Here is a 21,388-nt window from a genome sequence, read left to right on the forward strand (position 1 = left end):
TTTGATCTTTCTAATTAAAGTCAAAAATTTCTACCAAAAAAAAAAAAAGTTTAGCTTGCAAAAATTTCCACATCTGCCAAAAGCTATTTTCTGTCAAAGACATCCACGGAAAGTTTTCTGCCAGCTCCAATGTGCAATAGCTTTAAAAATTTGTCATAATCACAACATATTCATCTCCTTCTAAGTTCCAAAAACCAGAGTAGTCTGTACACACTGACCTGCAAGTGGGACATGCTTCCAGACAAGTCCATGACTCCCCGCTAGTTTCACACCACCCCACACCTGCCCATTTTATACAGTGGGCTCCTCTCCACTCCTCCCCCCACCTCAGTGAAGAGGTGGGAAGAGGCACCAGTGGTTGGAGTGCCATGAAGAGGCAGGGGTCACATTACTGTTTTTGTAGGTGTCCCTTTTTCAGGTCTCACTAGTCTGGAACACGTGCCTCACAGCCAACCCGAGGGGCCCCCCCAGCAGAAGTACACACATTCACTTATGGAACAACACTATTTTGTTTGTGTGTGCAGAATGTACTCACTAACCTTACTCTGCTTGGCTATTGCAGAAGCAGATGATATCTTTATATTCACATTTTAAAGCATGATCAATAAAGGTAATTGCAATCAAAACTTTAAAATTAAAGCTACTTTCAGGAAGGCTGTGTCCTGCATTCTTCTCATTGGAAGCAGGGAAGCTTTGAGGGAGCCAAGACCAGCTGAAGACTAACTTGACTGATTTGGGGTCTGTCACCACCCTACTCCAGGCACAGGTTACAGAGCCATCACCTGAAGGGCAAGAGCACTTTGGAGCAGGCATGGAAAGCCACTTGAAGAGTAACACCTGCACTTCCCCACAGACACCAGCACTGAAGTAGCTCGCATTGAGCCTCAACAGGGAGGAGTCATGCACAAGGATTGCTCAAATTCAGTGTGCCCACAACAGTCATGGGGATGCTTGTGAAGTGTCAGGAGTACTTGGATGGACAGAGCATTTACAAGCATAAAGTGGTGCTTGAACCAATATGGAGAACACCAGAGTTCTCTGCAGTAAACAGTAGTAAAGTGGAGTCCATGCCATAACTTTGCCTCAGCTTCACCACTCCTTTTGTATCCTTCTCTCCTGTTGGCCTGTACATAAAGCCTCCAAATATTCCACATTTGAATCTGTTCCTAAAAGGGGTTCTTCCATAAAGCCCAGCATCAACCACCAAAGCAAGAAGAGCTGTTAGGCAACTTGTAACAAAACAGAGACCAAGGCAAAGCCATCCCTGGCCCTGGACTTAGGTAGTCAACTCTTGGAAGTCTAATTTTAGACATATAAACATGGCTGGATTTTCAGACAGTGAATACTTGCACTTTCTGAACATCAAGCCAATTTCATACATTCCAGTTTTGGGGACCTATAACTGAAGCATCTACAATCACTAGTCACTTTTGGCCTGTGTCTCTGAACTGTGTTTTCAAAGGTTCAAATAGATTCCATGGCCAGAAGGGACCACTGTGATCTAGTCTGACCTGTAGAACACAGGCTATAGAACATTCTCAAAATTATTCCTAGAACAGATCTTTTAGAAGAACATCCAATCTTGATTTAAAAATGATCAGTGATGGAGAATCCACCACAATCCTTGGTAAGTTGTTCCAATGGTTAATTACCCTCACTGTTAAACATTCATCTTATTTCCAGTCTGAATTTGTCTAGCTTCCTCTTTCAGCCATTGGATCATGTTAAAACTTTATCTGCTAGATTGAAAAGCTAGTTATCAAATACTCATTCCCCATGTATACTTTAGACTAATCAAGTCACCCCTTAAATTTCTCTTTGTTAAACAAAAAAAATTTAGCTCCATGAGTCTAACACTGTAAGACAGGTTTATAATTCTTTAAACATTCTCACGGCTCTTCTCTAAACCCTCTCCAGTTTATCAGCAGCCTTCTTGAATTGTGAGCACCAGAACTGGACAGTATTCCACCAGCAGTTGCACCAGTGCCAAATACAGAGGTAAAAAACTTCTACTCCTAGGTTCCCCCGTTTATGCATCCACAGGTTTGCATTAACTTTTTTGGCCACAGCATCACACTGGCAGCTCATGTTCAGTTGATTATTCCCCATGACCACCAAATCTTTTTCAGAGAGTTACTACTTTCCAGGGCAGAGTCCCTCATTATGTAAGTATGGTCTACATTCATTGCTCCTAGATGTGTACATTTACTTTGAACCATACTAAAATATTATATTGTTTGCTTGCGCCCAGTTTACCAAGCTATCCAGATAGGTCATTAATTCAGAGCAATCTGATTTGCCACTCCCCCCATTTTTGGGTCATCTGCAACTTTCAGTGATGATTTTCTTCCAGGTATGTGTTAAATAGCATAGGGTCAAAAACTGTTCCCTGCAGGACCCCACTAGAAACATACCCATTCAATTATGAGTCCTTGTTTATAGGTTTCAAAATGTAACTATCGGTTAGCCATTTTAAATGTATACCATTTTATATTGTGCTAGCTTTTCAATCTAAATGTCATGCAGTACCAAGTCAAACCCCTTACAGAAGCCTAAGTATATTATGTCAAGACTATTACCTTTATCAACCAAACTTGTAATCTCATAAAAAAAAGTCATTGTGACAATCTATTTTCCATAAACCCATGTTGATTTGCATTAATCACATTCCCCTCCTCTAATACTTTAGCAAGTCCCGTATCAGCTACTCCATTAATTTGCCCTGTTGTCTGTGTCAAGTTGGTAAGCTCAGTCAGGCTGAACCCAAGCCAAGCCCTCATGTTCTGTTCAGCACTAAACATAGGGTCTGCAGTTACACTTCTTTACAACTCAACTGGTGATGTGATCACTGGACAAGTTCCACTTGATAAATTGCTGCTGTTTTTAGTTTACACAGAAGCAACCAACTCATTTTTAAGCTATTCACAGGTCCTGTTCAAGAACAGCTAAAGAGGATTTTGACACTAAATGTAAATAATCTGAGCCACCTCAGCATCTGGTATGCAGAGTAGGATGTTCCATTGCCAACTTAGTGTACGCGGCAGACATGGGGACATCTCAGCTATCCCCATATACAGGAGCAGCGGAAGCTCTCGGGGGGGGGGCAGCATGAATGCCCAAACCATGGCCCTGCCCTCCCGCACAGTCCCTTCCCCACCCCTGAGGCCCCGCCCCTTCTCATTTGTAAAAGTGGGGGCGGGCCATGGCCCCCTGCCCCCCATTCCGGTGCCCCTGCCCATATATGAAGGGCACCATTTTAGACATAGATGTACCTCCATCCCATAAAAACCTACTCATCTATTTCCACCATTGCACATATACTGTACACCAGTGGTTCTCAAAAGCTGGTCTGCTGCTTGTTCAGGGAAAGCTCCCGGCGGGCCAGACCAGTTTGTTTACCTGCCGCGTCTGTAGGTTCAGCCGATCGCAGCTCCCACTGGCCGCAGTTTGCCGCTCCAGGCCAATGGGGGCTGCAGGAAGGGTGGCCAGCATGTCCCTTGGCCCACGCCACGTCCCACAGCCCCCATTGGCCTGGGGCGGCGAACCGCGGCCAGTGGGAGCTGCGATTGGCTGAACCTACGGACGCGGCAGGTAAACAAACTGGTCTGGCCCACCAGGGGCTTTCCCTGAAGAAGAGGAGGACCAGCTTTGGGAACCACTGCTATACACACCACAATAAGTCGAAGAGTTGGAACTCTTAGGTAATGTTTTTCCATGCAAAAGAAATCATATTGTTAAACCCCCTTGCACTGTTTGTGTGTAAACCTCCCCCCCCCCCCCCCACACACACACACTCCCATTTCTGGCTCTAACTTCTATATTCTCCCACAGTGGCCTTTGGCAGGTTGAAAGATGTGCTTTAGCCTTAGTTAAAAGTGGCTATTGCTATAATACACGCCATTCCAAATTAAACTGCTCTAGCAACTTTTACAAGGATCCACATATATGCTTACCATTGGCAGCTTGCATCCAGGAATGCTAGGGAAATCATGGTGCTCCATGTGGTAGCCTGCATTAAAGGTGATCCAGTTGAGAGGTCCATAATAAGAATAGGTTTCATAGCCTTTTAAGAACATGTAATGTTCTGCTATGAAGTGCCCGGCAATAGGATGCAAACCCATGCAAAGTAACGTGCCCGATATTAAATAAACGACAGGCTTCAGGCCCCATAGGTAGTAGATTATAAAATCAATAGAGAATTGTACCAGGGCATTAAATATTTCCATCTGAGTAACTGTTTTGGGGTTCACATAAAGAGGTCTCAGGCCATAGAAGAGTGGTTGGAGGATGAGCCAAATAAATTTCCGAAATGGAGTGCAAAAGAACCAGCCTTCGAAGTCAGTTGGAACATCCACATCCAAAGCGTCTCCACCAAGGTATCGATGATGGTCAATGTGGTATTTCTTGAAGGAGGCGGAGTAAGGAAGTCCAATTGGCAGGTTGGCAAACACTGCAAACCATCTATTCCACTTAGCCTGCTTGTTACCAAAGGCAACATTGTGTGAAATATCATGGATTGCTAGCGCCATTGAGTGATTGATGCAGCCCCCAAAAGCATAAGCCCAAAAGAAAATCCATTTCCAAGATAAATCTTTCACCAAGTAGCAGGCTAGAAGCTGTGTCAACACCATTCCAGATACAATCCATTTTAAGTGGGGATCTGGTCCCATTAGAGATTTAATTGTTGGATATTTGGCTGAAAGGGGGGAGAAAACAAAAACAAAAAACTCATTAAGTATCAGGAAAGTAAGCATGGTCACCACTTGCATTCCTCTCTGATTTCTTCCATTAAGTTTATGCACAGGGGCCTAGTCTTGCTGAAAGTAATGCACAGGTACAGAATTACTCCCATGTGGTGTGCATTAACCCTACTGAAAGAGTAGTTTCAAACACTGTTATCCTGCACCAAGCCTCTTGAGCAAGTGTACAGCCCTGGTGTCTGGTCCCTGGTACCATGTGCACTGGGAAGTGGGATGGGAAATGTGTGGTTGTATCCTAAGAGCCACTAAAGTAAAAACTTAAGGAGCACCTTGTGTCAAGTGAGTCACTCACTTGGCTACTTAACCTGATCTGATGGTCATTTCTCTGTTCTGGATAACAGCAGATTGATGGTAGACCCACAGAATGGACCCCAAAGTAGACAGAGGTGTTTTGACACCCACAAACCAGGGGTGCTAACAGGGGGGCAGAATATTGGACACAAGACACATCCATAGAGAGTACTTTTGTGCTCTTTTGTACAGGCCCTAATAAGAGGAAAACCAAGCATTTTACTCATTAATCTGACCTTTTAAAAATCACCAATGGTTATATCAGGAACCAGTCCTTGTTTGCACTGACATAAGAGAAACCAATGTTATAATTATCAGGAGAAAAAAAAAAAAGGAAGGAAGATAAGTGGTAGATTTCCATATCTTTGTGTTCATTAGCCTTAGTAAAGTTACATACCAGGGACAGGTATGAATGCCACCCAGAAAAATCCATAATAATCTGATATAGCTAAATCTGATATAGCTCCGATTGCAATATCTTTCCATGGTGCTGTGAAGACAAAGAGCTAAGACATCTATTATCCCCCAGGCTAGTTCAAGATTGCTGCCAACGGAACATTTACTAATGCTCTGTCCAATCCAATTTGGAGTAGTTATGAATATGTAGCTCCAACATTAGGGATCCATTACAAGACATGTGTTATATGGTAGGAACAGACTTTACATCTTTTATATCAGAAGTATTTGGCAACATACTCCTTCAATTGATCAGGGTGTCCTAGAGCACTTTACTCTTTTGGGTGCATACCTATAAGAAGTTCTATTTTAGCTGCTAACCCTCAATTTACACAACATGATGATGGGATAGAATTAGTGTGTAGTCAAAGATACTGATGGTGCTCAGCATTTCCAGTTAATACTAGCTGTTGGGGAACACTGAAACCCTTGGATGAAGGTGCTCTATAAAGGCAGAGTATTTGTCACTTTAAGTGCCCATAACAGGAGCTGTGGATATTCATGGAGCATCATGCACTTTAACATTATCACTATTGAAGAAAAATAAAGAAACCACCGTATGTTTTACATAAGGATCGTGAATTCAGATTCTTCCAGAAGGTATTACCCATTCTATAAGTTATGATTTATTCTTTACAACAAAAGAATCAGATTAATTTGACTAAATATATTGTGGGGAAATCTTGGAATCTCTACTCATGCTCTTGCTTGGGAGCCGGAGGGTTGATTGGGTGGGATTAGGTCAGACTGACTGAGGATGAAGAGGAGTTAAATTAGTAACTCAGGGTTAGAATTGCTCTCTGCAACCCAGTAACATCTCACAGTGGCCAATACCATATGCTTCAAGGAAAGGTGCAAGAAATTCTACAGAAGGCAGTTATAGTTAGATAGGATAAAAAAAAACACACACACACACACACCCCTCTGGATGTTCTCCCCCATGCTAATAGTCTGATTTTGAACCATAAGGAGCTTTTTGTTTAAAGATATCATGCAGCAATGAATTCATAGGTTACTTATGTAAAGATGTATTTCCTTTTATCAGTTTAAATATGTTCCCTTCTGGTTTTGTTGAATGTCCACTTGATTTACAAAAGGAAAAAACCACAAGAATGTGCAATTTACTTTATGCCCCATTTCAATATAGCCTCCTATTAGGTCCCTTCTTTAAAGAAATCCTATATCCTTTCCAGTTTTTCCTCACATGGGAGTCTATGTCCTTATCACCCATCTTTGGAGCCTTTCGTTTATGCACTATACATATTAGTAAGTATAACTCACATGGGGAAAGTTACAGGATTAATTCCTTTATCTGGGAACTGAGGCTGCAAACTGTATGTGTTCACACTGGGTGATGGGTGAATTTTTATAATTAGACAAGTAAAATGTCATCTGACCATTACACCACATTTGCTATTTCATGAAGGTGTGGAACAGTGCTGCTGTGGATACTGTAAACATCGGAGGCAATGCAAATAAGTTCTGTGACTTTGCAGCAGTGACAGGTGTAACATATACAGGATATGGAAGTTTTGTACTAAAATAAAGATTCAATTAAATAGAAAAAGTGAATTTCCATAATCTCTAATTCAGTATTATTTAAAATGTGGAGGTTCCCAGAGGCCCCATTGTGCTGGGCACTGTACAAATACATAGGAAGACACACCCAGCCCTGAGAAGCTTGCAACATCGCTTTTTTTATTCCTGTTACCAAAGTACATTTGAGCCCTAGTTACAGACTAGGGCCCCATTGTATTACGTGCAGACATGCCAAACCCTCTATGTTTCTAAGGGAGGAAGAGACACGCAGAAATTGGGCTTGTTTTTGGCTTAATTGGCTTGTGAGTTGCTTGTTGGCTAGTTTTTGGCTTGTAGCTTGTTGCCTTTTTTTTTAATTGGCTCCTGGCAAGCAGAGGCAAGGGTGGGGGAAGAGAGTCAGGGGTGCACAGCGGGTCCACCAGTCCCAGACTGCATACCGCGGGAATCTGGTCACAGACTGTAGGGTTCTTAGGGATTGGCTTGTTTTGAAATGGGATTAGCTTGATTTTCAGCTTATTGTGAAAGTCGGCAACTGATCAGGTGCTGTATAAAGCTAGCAGCATTTAAGACAAGACCTTCATATAACATCTCATCCTGAAGGATGGCATCATGCAGTCCTTTGGTCAGATTGCCCACTGCAGGCATTAAACCACATACAGTGCATTTCTACCTAATGCAAACACCCACAGGAAAAATGTCTACTCATGTATTAAAAGGAAAGCATCTCCTGAATAGTTACACAATTCAGATGCTTGTCCATTATTTCAAAGCCATTTAGTAGCTTAGAGTATTTTTGCATACATATTTAAGAGATAATAGAATAGTTGACCAATTGTGCAATATATGATACCTTGCACTAGAATGTAGGCACCAACCACATCTGAAAGCAACATTTTCTGATCAAGCCATACTGATTGAATTGAAAGATACAGTAATAAGTACAGAAAAGAGCTTGCAGTCAATACAAGTACCTTACTATCTGTATAAATTTAGATTAGGAACAAGATTGTGGTTAATTTCAGGAACACTGTACATGAGAAACCCCGAAGTAAATACTGGCATAATAGTTAATGGCACAGAAAGATTGTCCTTAGGTTAATACTGCCAAACATTTGTTGACTAATTTTCACATACTTTTTAGTCTCCTATGCCATTATTGCACTGCCAGAAAATAATAGAATTGAAAAGAATAGCTGAGATTTCTAGGCTTGCTGTACTGACATACAGTTGGGGGGGGAGGGGGAAGGGGAGAAGGGGAGGTAACAAGGCTCTTAAAAAGGCCTCCTGATTCACGAGAGCAGCACATGCAAAGTATTCATTATTTTGTTGCTCAGACATATACAAAACATCATGGCACATGCTAATGAGGCTCAAATTTAATATAAAGGATAAATTTCATCCCTTAGAATAGTCAATATAATTGATAATTGCAGTTTAACCATAACTAAAAGACGACATGCAGATGAATGAGATCCACTGACTAAGAAAAGCTTTGTCAAAGTGGGTGTTTTATACAAGGTCAACATTTATTTATGAATCAGGCTAAGGTATTCCAACAGGCATAGGAAGACAAAAAACTTAAACGTTTTCACTTGAAAAAGTAACACATTCAGAGCCTGGGATACTACCAAGATAACTTTTCATGGATGCCTAAGTTCTTTGGCCTGTGTGGGCTAACAATAGCTATAAGCCCTTTGTGTGTCCTAAACAGAAACAATGGTTCTTTAAGAAAATCTCATAAGGCTACTTGAATTGCTTGTGCAGCACTACAGGTAGGAAAACTCATTTTAATGGACATTTCAGCCCTTTGTTGTAGCACAGCAACTTAGTAAAGCATCCTTAATGGTAGGTGGTATTATTAGTACAGACAGAGCAAGAGTAGCTCCAGGGGATGCTGGTCAGAGCCTCTCTCAATTTGCTTTTTGCTTAAAAAGGGCTTGTACAGTGTGAAAGGCTGTGAATAGTTCTAGAGGTAACAGATCTTTTAACACCCTGCAGCATTTTTGGCTCAAACATATAAACAGCACTGAACTAGAGTCTGAAACCCTTACTAGAAAAAGTGACTAAACAAACACTGACTACTTGCATTGCACAGTGGAAGTAAGGGAAGGTTTCACTGTGTTGGGATGGTGCCACATTGGTGTGGCCATACTAACTGAATGGTGTAAGAACATGGCTTGACATGACTGAACTGCAAAAGAGAATTTTGGGAGCAGTATCCTTCTCTTAGCATCAGGCAAATGCCAGAGGTGAAATTTACTGCCTCCATGCTGCGTTTATGATCAATACTGATCTTTGAGTCAGCAAATATGTCCACTTGAAAGCAAACAACACGTGTAGAACATCTTGAGTGGAGCCTGGGCTGACCAGGGCATCTCAACCCTGTTGAAGGACATCACGCAGGGGGCTGAAGTGAATGATTGCTAAGGGAGTGAATGTGTGGTAATTTTCAGTTGGCACCACTCTGCAGTCTCCTCCTAAAGTATTAATTGGGTAAAAATTAGTAGCCACACGCCCACTGGGCATGCTTGTAAGACATGTGACTCCTTTGAGGATGTAGAGTATAAAAATCAAGCAAATTAAATTACTGTTGAGGGATTCCTTAATTAACACTTAAGGAAGCAATGCTGCTAGACAGAGTAGCCAAAACTCTGCTCCATGGGCTCAAGTAGGACTGAACCAGAAGGGTCTCCAGGCAGCCAAGGCCTTGCCTCAAGGGAATCCGAGACAGACCAGAGGGCTGAGGAGACCAGACCTGGAGAGAAGAAGCTGTCCATAGAATTGGTAACCACTTTCTCTGTTTGCCAAGCAGGAACTGCATGAGGCTAGCACAGAGCCTGTTTGTGTATGTTTGTGAAAGAGAGGCTCACTAAGAGGAATGTATAGCTCTTAACGTATTAGTTCTTAATGTCGAACATAGGAGTTATGTGCTTAATGTAACCCTTTACTGCATGTGTAATTTTTTCCTCAAATTAAACTGTAACGTATGCAAGATAATTACTGTGGACCTTTTTCACTGGTATGACAGTAATCTGCTCCACTGGGAGCCATTAAAGATCCATTCAGGAGTAGTAGCCCCCTGGTGCCAACCACTGCACTTTTAGAATGGAGACATCTCCTCCCTGCAGAGCTACCTGCCATTTTGTATTCAAAGGTAGCCTCCTCCAGGTACTGTGCTCTTTCGTGGACACCTTATTTTTGTTTTGTAGGGTTCCCTTATGCAATGAAGGTCACTGAGAGTAGATGGCTGTTCTTTGTGTATGGGAAACAAAACATTTTGTAATTATTTCTTTTAATAATCTAAGTTACTAGCAACAAAATTAAGGACATTTACCCTAAAAATACCCCTTTAAAAAGGTTCAGACTGAGGAGCATTAGTAGGCTACAAGTCATTAACTAGTGGTTGCTCACTGAGGTCACCCCAGTCAAAAACAGTTTTGAAAATACTGTAGCACATTAGAGTCAGTCATCTTGTTACATGAATGTCATATGTGAAACTTGTGCTGTGGAATTAGTCTTCCCATATCTAAGACCCCTCAGCCAAATAGGTGCAGGGCAGGATTATAGCTATACAAATAGAGATTTCCAATTACAGTTGGAGAAGTCTTTTCGACATGGCAAGAAATAAATAGCGGATAAAACCTACTAATATTGGCAGAGGCTACTGCTCTGTGCTCCCTCTCTGCATCAATAATGGCAGTTGATCTCTTGCTCTGGGCTCCCACTAGTGTTGCCTCAGAGATCTGAGCAAGTGGTCCATTCTCACATGCAGAACAAGAGGTGGAGATCCAATCAGGCCTGCAAATGGCAGGACAATAGGGCCATTTCTCCTTGCTGACATGAGAAGCTCACATAGTGGCATAATTATGCCCAGCACGTTAGAGAGAAAGACAGAAGGGATGCTCTATGGCAATAGTAAGGAAAGGGAGCTCTAAATAAGTAGGGGTTGGAACTATACTTGTGTTTAGCAGAGAGAGGAAGTTTTATTCCGTCATGTGTCTCTTTACTTTGACTCATGGACTAAACGACAATAGCAGCAACATGCATGTGCAATGGAAGTAAGGACATTCCTCACCACACCAGGCTTTCAAAGGGCCTTATAAGCAAAAGGGGAAAAAAACCAGTGACACCTGGGCCCCCTGGACAGTGCCCTGTTAAACATGAAGTCACTCTGTAATGACTCCCTGCCAGAACAAATAAGAGGCACCAAAAAGCACAGCATATTTAACCTTACTACACTGCTGCGCCCTTTAATTGATCTGGTATTTATATGGAAGAAGGATCAAAGTAAATGTATTTTCACTTCATTCTCTCATGAAAAGACTGTTTTTCAGCAGCTCACCAGAACGAACAAACCCTTTTTTGTGTTTTAATCCCTCCCTTCACCCACAACCCCCAGCATGCTATCTTGGGGATACTATCACCACATAATGTATCATGATAAACCAGAAGACTTTAGATACAGAAATATTGCACTCACCAACCATTAAACTCCCTTCCCCCACCCCCATTTTGGCCTAGGTGAGGCAATATATCCGCCATAGGTGGCCAAGGATCTCCTAATTTCTCTATTCCCTTGTAGAGCTCTTGGACCAGATGAGGACTGGATAGATTCCGTTCAGAAACCCTCAATACAACTTTTAATTAACCACCAGGTGTGCTGTTGAGTGACAAGAGACACTGCAACCATGGGATGTTTGTGGTGATTTTGTGTTCTTAATGTTGGCCCAAAAGCGACAGTTTGATATTGAGAGAGAGCAAAGCCAGTACTACTTCAGGTACTATAATTAGAAAAGTATTTGCTATTAGGAGACCAAGGACCAAAAATGTAGGAAACTAGCCTAAATACTCCTGAAAAGTCACTCAAGAGTCAAAATATACAAAAGCAAGGAACATTTTTACAATCTGAACTTCAGTTGGTCTTAATTTGAGCAAGTCAAATAAAATAAATATTTAGTCTAAATGAGAGGTTGGTTGTGATGTTCCCTAAACATATCTGGGCTTTCAGTTGGGGTGGTTTATTTCAGATGAAAAGAATCAGTGAAGACAAACTGTAAAGTCTCCATGAGTGAAGCATAATATACGAGTGTCAACAGCAGCCACTTTGAACTCACTCATCACAGGGTGTATTTTTTAGGTACAGTAAGGTGCCCAATGTACTACAGGATACATAGTAAAAACAGCCTTAGGCCACATACCGATGCAGCTGTGCTGCTGTAAGATCTCCTGTGTAGCCACTCTATGCTGACAGGAGAGAGCTCCCCCATCAACATAATTAAACCACCCCCATTAAGCGTCTGTAGCTATGTCAGCGGGAGACAGTCTCCTGCTGACATAATGCTGTCCACAGTGGCACTTCTGGGGGGTGTAACTTGCCGCTCAAGGTATTTTTTTTCCTCCACACCTTTGAACAATGTAAGGTGCACCAACAAAATTGCTAGTGTAGACACAGCAGCCAAATAGCCTCTATGCCAATGATTCAACCATAAAGTCAGACACCAGAAAGCAATGGTGATTTCTTGCACTTGCTCGCTAAGGCTATGTCTACACTACAGCCTAAGTCAACAAAACGTATGTTGCTCATTCACACCCAAGTTACACAAACATAAGAACTTGTGTGCACGATGCTATGTCAGCGGGAGAGGTTCTCCTGTCGACAGCGTATGCTGCTCACAGAAGTGGTTTTTTTATGTCAACAGAAAAGCTCAACCCCGTCGGCATACAGCATCTTCACCATCTGTACTAGAACTGTGCCACTGTAGTGCTGCACATATAGGCATAAGTCTCTTTCACAAAAAAGACTTCTAGTAAGAGCAAAAGAATGCCCTACTGGGTCAGACCAATGGTCCATCTAGCCCAACATCCTGTCTTCCAACAGTGACCAATGCCAGATGCTTCAAAGGGAATGGACAGAACAGGGCAATCAAGTGATCCAGTCCCAGCATCTGGCAGTCAGAGGCTTAGGGACACCCATAGCATGGGGTTGTATCCCTGACCATCTTGGCTAATAACCATTGATGGACCTATGAACTTCTAATATTTAAAAAAACAAAAACACAATTATAGTTTTGGCCCTCACAACATCCCCTGGCAAAGAGATCCACTGGTTAACTGTGCATCAATTACACTGTTTTCCTTAACAGGAAACAAAATGAATTTGTCCTCCTAGAGACCTGGTAATTAGATTTAGAGTTAAAAGGTAAATCACTTTCAGCTATAACATTCAAAGCCAGCCACTGGCAAGGTTAACTGATTCAGTCTTTATCTCAGCTGTATTTAAGCACCTCTGTTCTTTTAAAGTAAGTTCTGTGAAGCAAAACACCATTCTCCAGTAAAGTTTATTAGAATGGTTTTATAAACTAGACTTGATCATGCATGCAAGTGAGGTCTCATTCTATCAAGGCCTTAATATTCTGCTCATTGTGCTATCTGGATGCCTTTATCTAACTGAAACTAACATTCATGGTGTTTGAGTTACTGATTTTTAAATGATGTTCTCTATCTTACAATTAAGAATTGGCACCACGCACTGTGGGTGAAAACAGTCTGGGCCAGGTAGTGATAGACACAGCACATCCTGGAGTCAGGATGGGTTTCAATCTCATTATACCTGGTTGCAAACATAGGACATCTCCTGGACTGCACCATACCTTCTAGCCCATATCTCATCAGGAAGAGTAGAATATTGACCTGTATGAAGCCCTGCATGACCACTGGCTGATTGTGTCCTTTCTCTTCTCTACAAATTATCTGTCTTATGCTATAGAGTATAAAGGTAAAATATGAAGTAGGAAGCAAGTAGAAGGAGTCAGCAACGGCTTCCACTACCCTTAACACTACATGGCAGGGGGAAGAAGTGAAGATATTTCTAGTCTGTATGGGATACAGCACCAGGCACGTTGTCAGCTCTCAAATAATGGGATAGCCATAAGGAGGAGAGGGAAAGTGAGAAAGACAAAAGGAAGGAGGAGAATAATGGGTAGGAACAGAACCTCAGGAGGCTGAGGGGAAAAGAAAAAGAAAAGGAGACATTACAAAAAAAAGGGAAAAAGAATAAGATGAAGAAAAATTGGAGAATAAGAGCAATTAAATTCAAACAGAGGGCAAAAATGAAAGCAAGAGATGGGGGGAGGGGAAGAAGGGGCACAAACAGGCTAAGGGAGCAAGTCCAGTTCCTCCTTTGCCCCTGTTCAGGTATGAAGAGTTACACCATGGGATGGTCAGCAGTTCCAGACCTGTTGAACTGTGCTGCTGTGACATAAGATAGAGTGAAAGTCTATCCATCAGGTAGACAGAACCTATATTGTATAATCAAAATCTTGAAACTCACTTTCTGAGCAATGGGCAGTTAGTACCAATTGTGGAGGGTGAACATTACTGGCTCACAAGACGAGATGGTCAGAAAATAGTGAGCATGTTTTGAAGTCTGAATTTTTTTATTTTTCTGTCACCATCGCCCAAACATCCCTTTTCATTGAAAAAATGGAAAAAAAAAAAAAAGGAAAGAAATGGAAATGGGGGTGGGGGAGAAAGAGCGGACTAACACAACTTTCATTTTTCTTTGAATTTTGTTGAAAAATTGGAACATTTAAAAACCACTAACTTTTTCTGTTAAAGTTCTCTTTCAGGAGAGAGAACATTTCATCAGAAAAGTTTCAAATGAAAAAATTCAGCTAGTTCTAGTCCCAGGTAATGGCCCACTGTGATGCAGGGTGCCATCTAGCAAAGGGTTCACATTGTTCTTTACAAGCAACTCCTATCTGAGACCTGACAAACACATACATCTAACACTTTGCTTCCTTGGTGTTTATCCATAAAGGATAGCATATGAAGACTCTACTGAAAGCTTGCAACTTATCAATACTCATTGTGAGATGTGTGTACAAGGAATAATGTAACTATGTTCAAAATTATGATCTTGGAGTGAAAAAATGAGTCACTAGGGAATCATGTGTCACAGTAATAGGCCATTCAAGCAGGAGGAAGTTGTCATCCCTCCTGGGCTAACCAATTACATAGTGTATTGCTCAATTGTCCACCTTTGCACCAATCCACGAAAAAAAAAAAAATGAAAAACCAAAGAAACCATAAGAAGCAAAACCACTGGTGACAAGGAATAGGACAGTGAGAGGATGGCCCTGTCTGTGGATAAAGACAAAAGTTGGATTCAGTATACCACAGAGTGTAGAAAGACATTGTGCATCCATTCATTGAGGAGGTACCTTGATGAATGAGGGTACTTCATGAAAGATTGTGTCCTGGCTCCTTGGGGCCAAGAAACACTGCAAAAGACTAAACTTTGGTAGTGGGAATCTACACTATTAGATATTAATATTACTTTCCCTATGTGTTCGCATTTTGTTTTTATGTAACCATGTTTCCATCACTCACATTTGTGTCTGTTTCAATCTCAATTTAAGTTATTTTGTTTTACTATACTCAAACAGAGGTGAAGCGATCAGAGGTAAAACTGCTAAACTATGGTGCACTGTTCCGTTGAGAACCAAGGATTCGGGATATCTGTGGGTATCCAGTGATTCGGGGATGGATATCACAAGGGAACACTGAAGTGACTCAGAGGCAAGGGTGCATCTATTGTCAATAGGTAGGGCTGGTATAGCCCAGAGGAGAGTGCTTGAGTGGCCAACAGACTGCTTGCGTCAAGGAGCTAGCACAGAAAAGACTCCCTTATGCTAAAGGCAGGCGGCAATAAGGTGACTCACCGCCCTAGTTGCTCCAAGAAGTGTCACACTCATGAAGAAAAGAAAACCCACACACATTTTTTCTATTTATTAAGCTGTTCCCCAGAAGGATGAAGAAAGCACTGGACAAGGACTCCAGAGACTGGGGATCAACTCCCAGCTTTGGCCTAGCCATTTTGCTGGCCAGGATAGAAATAGTTTTTGCTTGCCCTCCTGCAGCTTTCCACATCTCCCCCTCTGCCCCACGGGCTAAGCCAGTGGTGGGGAACCTTATTTCCCCTATCAGGGGCCACTGACCCACAGGGGGAAAAAAAAAAAATCAATCAGTCATGGTCACACAGCCCCGCAGGGGGGTGTGGAGGCTCGGGGCTTCCCCTAGGCTCTGGGGCAGCGCCAGAAATGAGGGATTCAGGGTGCAGGAGGGGACTCTGGCCTGGAGGTTGGGGTGTGGGATGGGGTGAGGGCTCCAGCTGGGGGTGCGGACTCTGGTGCGGGGCTAGGTATGAGGGGCTTGGGGTGCCGAAGGCAGCTCAGGGTTGGGGCAGGGGGTTGGTGTGCAGGAGGAGGTTCGGGACAGGGCTCAGGGATGGGGGTGCAGGGTCTGGGAGGGAGTTTGGTGCAGGAGGGGGTTCTGACCTGGGGTAGGGGGTTCAGGGTGCAGGCTCTGGCCAGGCAGCGCTTACCTCAGGCGACTCCCAGTCAGCAGCGCAGCTTGGCTAAGGCAGGCTCTCTGCCTGCCCTGGCTCAGTGGGGCTCCCAGAAGCGGCTGCCATGTCCAGCCCCTAGGTGGAGGGGCCAGAGGGCTCTGCACCATGTGCACTGACTGTGCCCAGAGGCATCACCACCACAGCTCCCATTGGCCACGGTTCCCAGCCAATGGGAGCTGCGGGGGCAACACTGGGGGCAGGGACAGCACATGGAACTTCCCTGATTGCCCCTGCGCCTAGGGGCTGCAAGGACATGTCGGTTGCTTCCAGGAGCTGACCAGACTTTTAATGGCCTGGTAACCGCAGCTTTCCCCCACAGCAGGGGGGGTCAGTGCTTGTGGCTCCAGCCCTGCAGGGGGGCACCAAGGCTCAGGGCTTCTGACTCATGGCGTGGAGACTTGCTGCAGGCCAGATCTGGTCCGTGGGCCATAGTTTCCCCACCCCTGGCGTAAGTAAAGAAAACCACAGCTAGCCAATCAGAATGGAGCCCCCAGAAAGCCAGCCATTTGGAGCAGAGCAAAATAAAATAAATAAATAAACATACATACAAGCTAAATGGCACAGCAACTTGGCACCCCCTCGAAGCTAGCATTCAGAGCAACTGCTCTGCTTGTCCAACCCTAGAACTGGCCCTGACCACAAGCTTCCTGTGTTACAGTAACAACTGGTTCAAGGTAGTGCCTATGTACTCCCCCTCCCAAGATCCGGGTCCCACTGAGCTAAGCACTGTACAAACATATAAAGAGTCCCTGCCCTGAACAGCTTACTAACTAGCCAGGACAGATGAAAGGTGGAAGAGAGAAGCATTATCCTGTTTTAAAGATAGGGAACTAAGACACAGCAGATTAATTGAATTGTCTGAAGTCCTACAGGAGGGCTGGCTGGGCCAGGGGTTCTGGGTTCAGTTCCAGAATCCCACTCTACTGTCTTAACCACAAGACATATCTGGCTCTTTTACAAGTCATTTAAGAGCTGTGCCCCATTTCACAGGAAGAGATAATATCTCCCTACCTTATGGGGTGTTGTGAAGATAATAGCACGAGTACTTAGATTAGCAACAACACAGCTGTATTCTATACAATTGCAGCTGATGAGCAGTGCTGGATTTACAATAGTTCCAATGGCTCCAAGGAGCCGGGCCCATGCTCAGAAGGGTCCCTGGCCTGCTCCACTTGCGCTGCAGCCCGAGACCCCGCTGTGCCCCCTCCCAGTTGCTCCTCTCGGCCTGCCTGCCGGCTGGCCGAGGCCTCCTTTCCACCCCCTGGCCCCAACCACCGACTCCTCTCTGCCCCCTGGCCGGACCCCAGTGCAATTCTGGCTCTGGGCAGTCTCTGCTTCCTACCACCTGTGGAGCCCTGTCTCCCCGGAGCTGAGCTGCCTCGGACTGGTGCAGAAGTCTGGTCCGTCTCAGCCAGGTGGTTGAGGGAGACAGTGTGGGGGCTTGGCTGGGCACCTGCAGGCAAGTTGGTCCTGAGGGAGCCCTGCTGGGGCAGGCCCTGGCCTGGCTGACGGTACCACTCCCAAGGGGCCAGAGCGATTCCCCACATCGGGACCAGCCATGGCTGCACTGCTGGCTCAGCCCAGCAGAAACACAGGCCCTGCTGGGAGGCGACTGAGTGCAGCCGGGAGGCAGGATATGTGGGAGGGGGTCTCTGGGGGGTCTTGGAGGGGTGCTGGGCTGAGGGGGCAGGGAAGATTCTGTGTTTGTTGGGGTACTAGGGAGTGGGGGTTCTGTGTGGTGTGCTGGGCAGTTGTGGTGGGGCTGGGGGTGTGCAGGGAACTGTGCATTTGTGGGGGGATCTAGAGGGGGCTCTGGGCACAGTGGGCTGGGGGAGGCACTCTGGCCATAGGGAGTCAGGAAGGTGTTGGGCGGGCGGAGGGGCTGTGTGGTGTAGCATGGACCCACCCCTGAAGGAAAGAGGTATGATGGCACCACAGGGCCAGGCAGGCCACTGTGCATCTGGCAACTGCTGTCTTGTAAATAGTGCCCTCCCACTGAGCTGGGCAGAGCAGGGCTGCCCCTGCCCTGCCACACCCCATTGCCTCTGGCTGGCCCCTCACTCTGGGGACTGACCTCCCCACACCATGCTCCATCTACCTCCGGGGTCCCACAAATGGTTAATCCGGCCCTGCTGATGAGTGTTTTTCAGAGGTAGCCCCCATAACACACACATTTCTGTACTCCAGCCTGGAAGTGGACATCACAGTGTACAAATGAGAAGTATACGCTGTGACACACGAGTGGAAAGCGAAGTGATTTTTGTGGCTTGGGCTTAAGTCCTGAAAAAACACACCAGAACACACTTTATGTGCTGTACTATCAGTATACTCAATAGATTTCTCTTATTTAGGAATCCCAGTCAATATACTCAATGCCTGTTTGATAAATAGAATGGCCAGGCTCTTTCCTCGTTCACATAACAAGAATTTAACTCTAAAAAAAAAATTACAGGTGTCTGGCTCAGAGGCTGGGGGGGGGGCATGCAGGAGGAGAAGAAGAGGGGCTATCTTGGATGGGTGAGGTTATGTGTAGGAGGTCAAACTAGATCAGAGGTTCTCACAAGAAATATTTTGGTGGTCTCAGAGTGCAGCCACCAACTCTTGCTGGTAGCCACTGACAATTTTTCCTAAAACACTTAATTAACTTTAGGAAAAACAAATAAATGTGCATATATAAAGGTCCAAATCATTGTAATTTATGTAGAGTTTTTTTGCAGACAAAATAATCAACAGTTGTCTCTATTCTTTACTGGACCTAAACAGAATAGAAACACAAATAAGGTGCTCTGCATGTTTTGCTTTTTTTAAACGCTTGCTAGCTAGTAAGTCTGTTACTGTGAAAAGCAATTTGTTAATATTACTTTTCACAGCAGACTTACTCAGCCCCAGCAAGCTAGGGGGGGAAATTAAGTTCTGGATGGGGAGGTGTGTAGGGAGAGGTGTGTGTGGGGGGAGGCAGTGGCAATTGGGGTGCAGATACAGGGCTGGAGGAGGCAGCAGAGGCCAGGACGATGGTGGTGGGTTAACCTGGGGCCAGAACATGAAACCCTGTGGTTGGGGGAAGGAGCCCACCTCCACATGGATGAAGACCAAGTCCCACTGCCCCCAGACAGGTAGTGAACTCCCACTGATCACCTGCTCCTACAGTGTTTGTGGCTCCAGAAGGGGACAGGGACCAACCCCTGCTGGTAGGTCTGGGGCAGGGGCCACTGCTTTGCCCCACTCATCACCACCCACGAGGCTGTGGCTGCACGAAAAGCCCCCGGTGGCTGCATTTGGTATGCTACCAACACTCCCAGCTACCTTCGAGACACCACTGACTTCCTGAGGAAACTACAATCCATCGGTGATCTTCCTGATAACACCATCCTGGCCACTATGGATGTAGAAGGCCTCTACACCAACATGCCACACAAAGGTGGACTACAAGCCATCAAGAACACTATCCCCGATAATGTCACGGCTAACCTGGTGGCTGAACTTTGTCCTCACCCATAACTATCACATTTAGGGACAATGTATACCTTCAAATCAGCAGCACTGCTATGGGTACCCACATGGCCCCACAGTATGCCAACAACGCTTCCTCAGCTCTTGTCCCCCAACGCCCCTAACTCTACTTGCGCTATATTGATGACATCTTCATCATCTGGACCCATGGAAAAGAAGCCCTTGAGGAATTCCACCATGATTTCAACAATTTCCATCCCACCATCAACCTCAGCCTGGTCCAGTTCACACAAGAGATCCACTTCCTGGACACTACAGTGCTAATAAACAAGAGTCACATAAACACCACCCTATACTGGAAACCTACTGACCGCTATTCCTACCTACATGCCTCCAGCTTTCACCCTGACCACACCACACGATCCATTGTCTACAGCCAAGCTCTGCGATACAACTGCATTTGCTCCAACCCCTCAGACAGAGACAAACACCTACAAGATCTCTATCAAGCATTCTTACAACTACAATACCCAGCTGTAGTAGTGAAGAAACAGATTGATAGAGCCAGAAGAGTTCCCAGAAGTCACCTACTACAGGACAGGCCTAACAAAGAAAATAACAGAACACCACTAGCCGTCACCTTCAGCCCTCAACTAAAACCCCTCCAGCGCATTATTAAGGATCTACATCCTATCCTGAAGGATGACCCAACACTCTCACAAATCTTGGGAGACAGGCCAGTCCTTGCCTACAGACAGCCCCCCAACCTGAAGCGAATACTCACTGGCAACCACATACCACACAACAGAACCTCTAACCCAGAAACCTATCCTTGCAACAAAACCCATTGCCAACTGTGCCCACATATCTATTCAAGGGACACCATCACAGGGCCTAACAACATCAGCCACACTATCAGAGGCTCGTTCACCTGCGCATCTACCAATGTGATATATGCCATCATGTGCCAGCAATGCCCCTCTGCCATGTACATTGGTCAAACTGGACAGTCTCTACATAAAAGAATAAATGGACACAAATCAGATGTCAAGAATTATAACATTCATAAACCAGTTGGAGAACACTTCAATCTCTCTGGTCACGCGATTACAGACATGAAAGTTGCAACACAAAAACTTCAAATCCAGACTCCAGTGAGAGACGGCTGAATTGGAATTCATTTGCAAATTGGATACAATTAACTTAGGCTTGAATAGAGACTGGGAGTGGCTAAGTCATTATGCAAGGTAACCTATTTCCCCTTGTTTTCCTAACCCTCCCCTTCCTCAGACGTTCTTGTTAAACCTTGGATTTGTGCTGGAAATGGCCCACCTTGATTATCATACACATTGTAATAAATTGGTTAGTCTCTAAGGTGCCACAAGTCCTCCTTTTCTTATTGTAAGGAGAGTGATCACTTTAGATAAGCTATTAACAGGAGAGTGGGGTGGGGGGAGACAAAACCTTTTGTAGTGATAAACAC

The 21,388-nt window shown here is 44.5% G+C and overlaps 1 protein-coding gene across 1 annotated transcript in view; it reads right to left on the reverse strand.

The window, feature by feature from the left end:
• Positions 1-21,388, reverse strand: part of DEGS2 (delta 4-desaturase, sphingolipid 2) — a 31,969-nt gene that overhangs the window by 9,356 nt on the left and 1,225 nt on the right. The window contains exon 2 of the mRNA XM_084631264.1: positions 3,954-4,696. Within this exon, the coding sequence (XP_084487390.1) occupies positions 3,954-4,696 (743 nt within the window). The remainder of the gene's footprint in view (positions 1-3,953; positions 4,697-21,388) is intronic.

Source organism: Lepidochelys olivacea, assembly GCF_965140295.1.
Source record: "Lepidochelys olivacea isolate rLepOli2 genome assembly, chromosome: 6".
Taxonomy (NCBI): domain Eukaryota; kingdom Metazoa; phylum Chordata; order Testudines; family Cheloniidae; genus Lepidochelys; species Lepidochelys olivacea.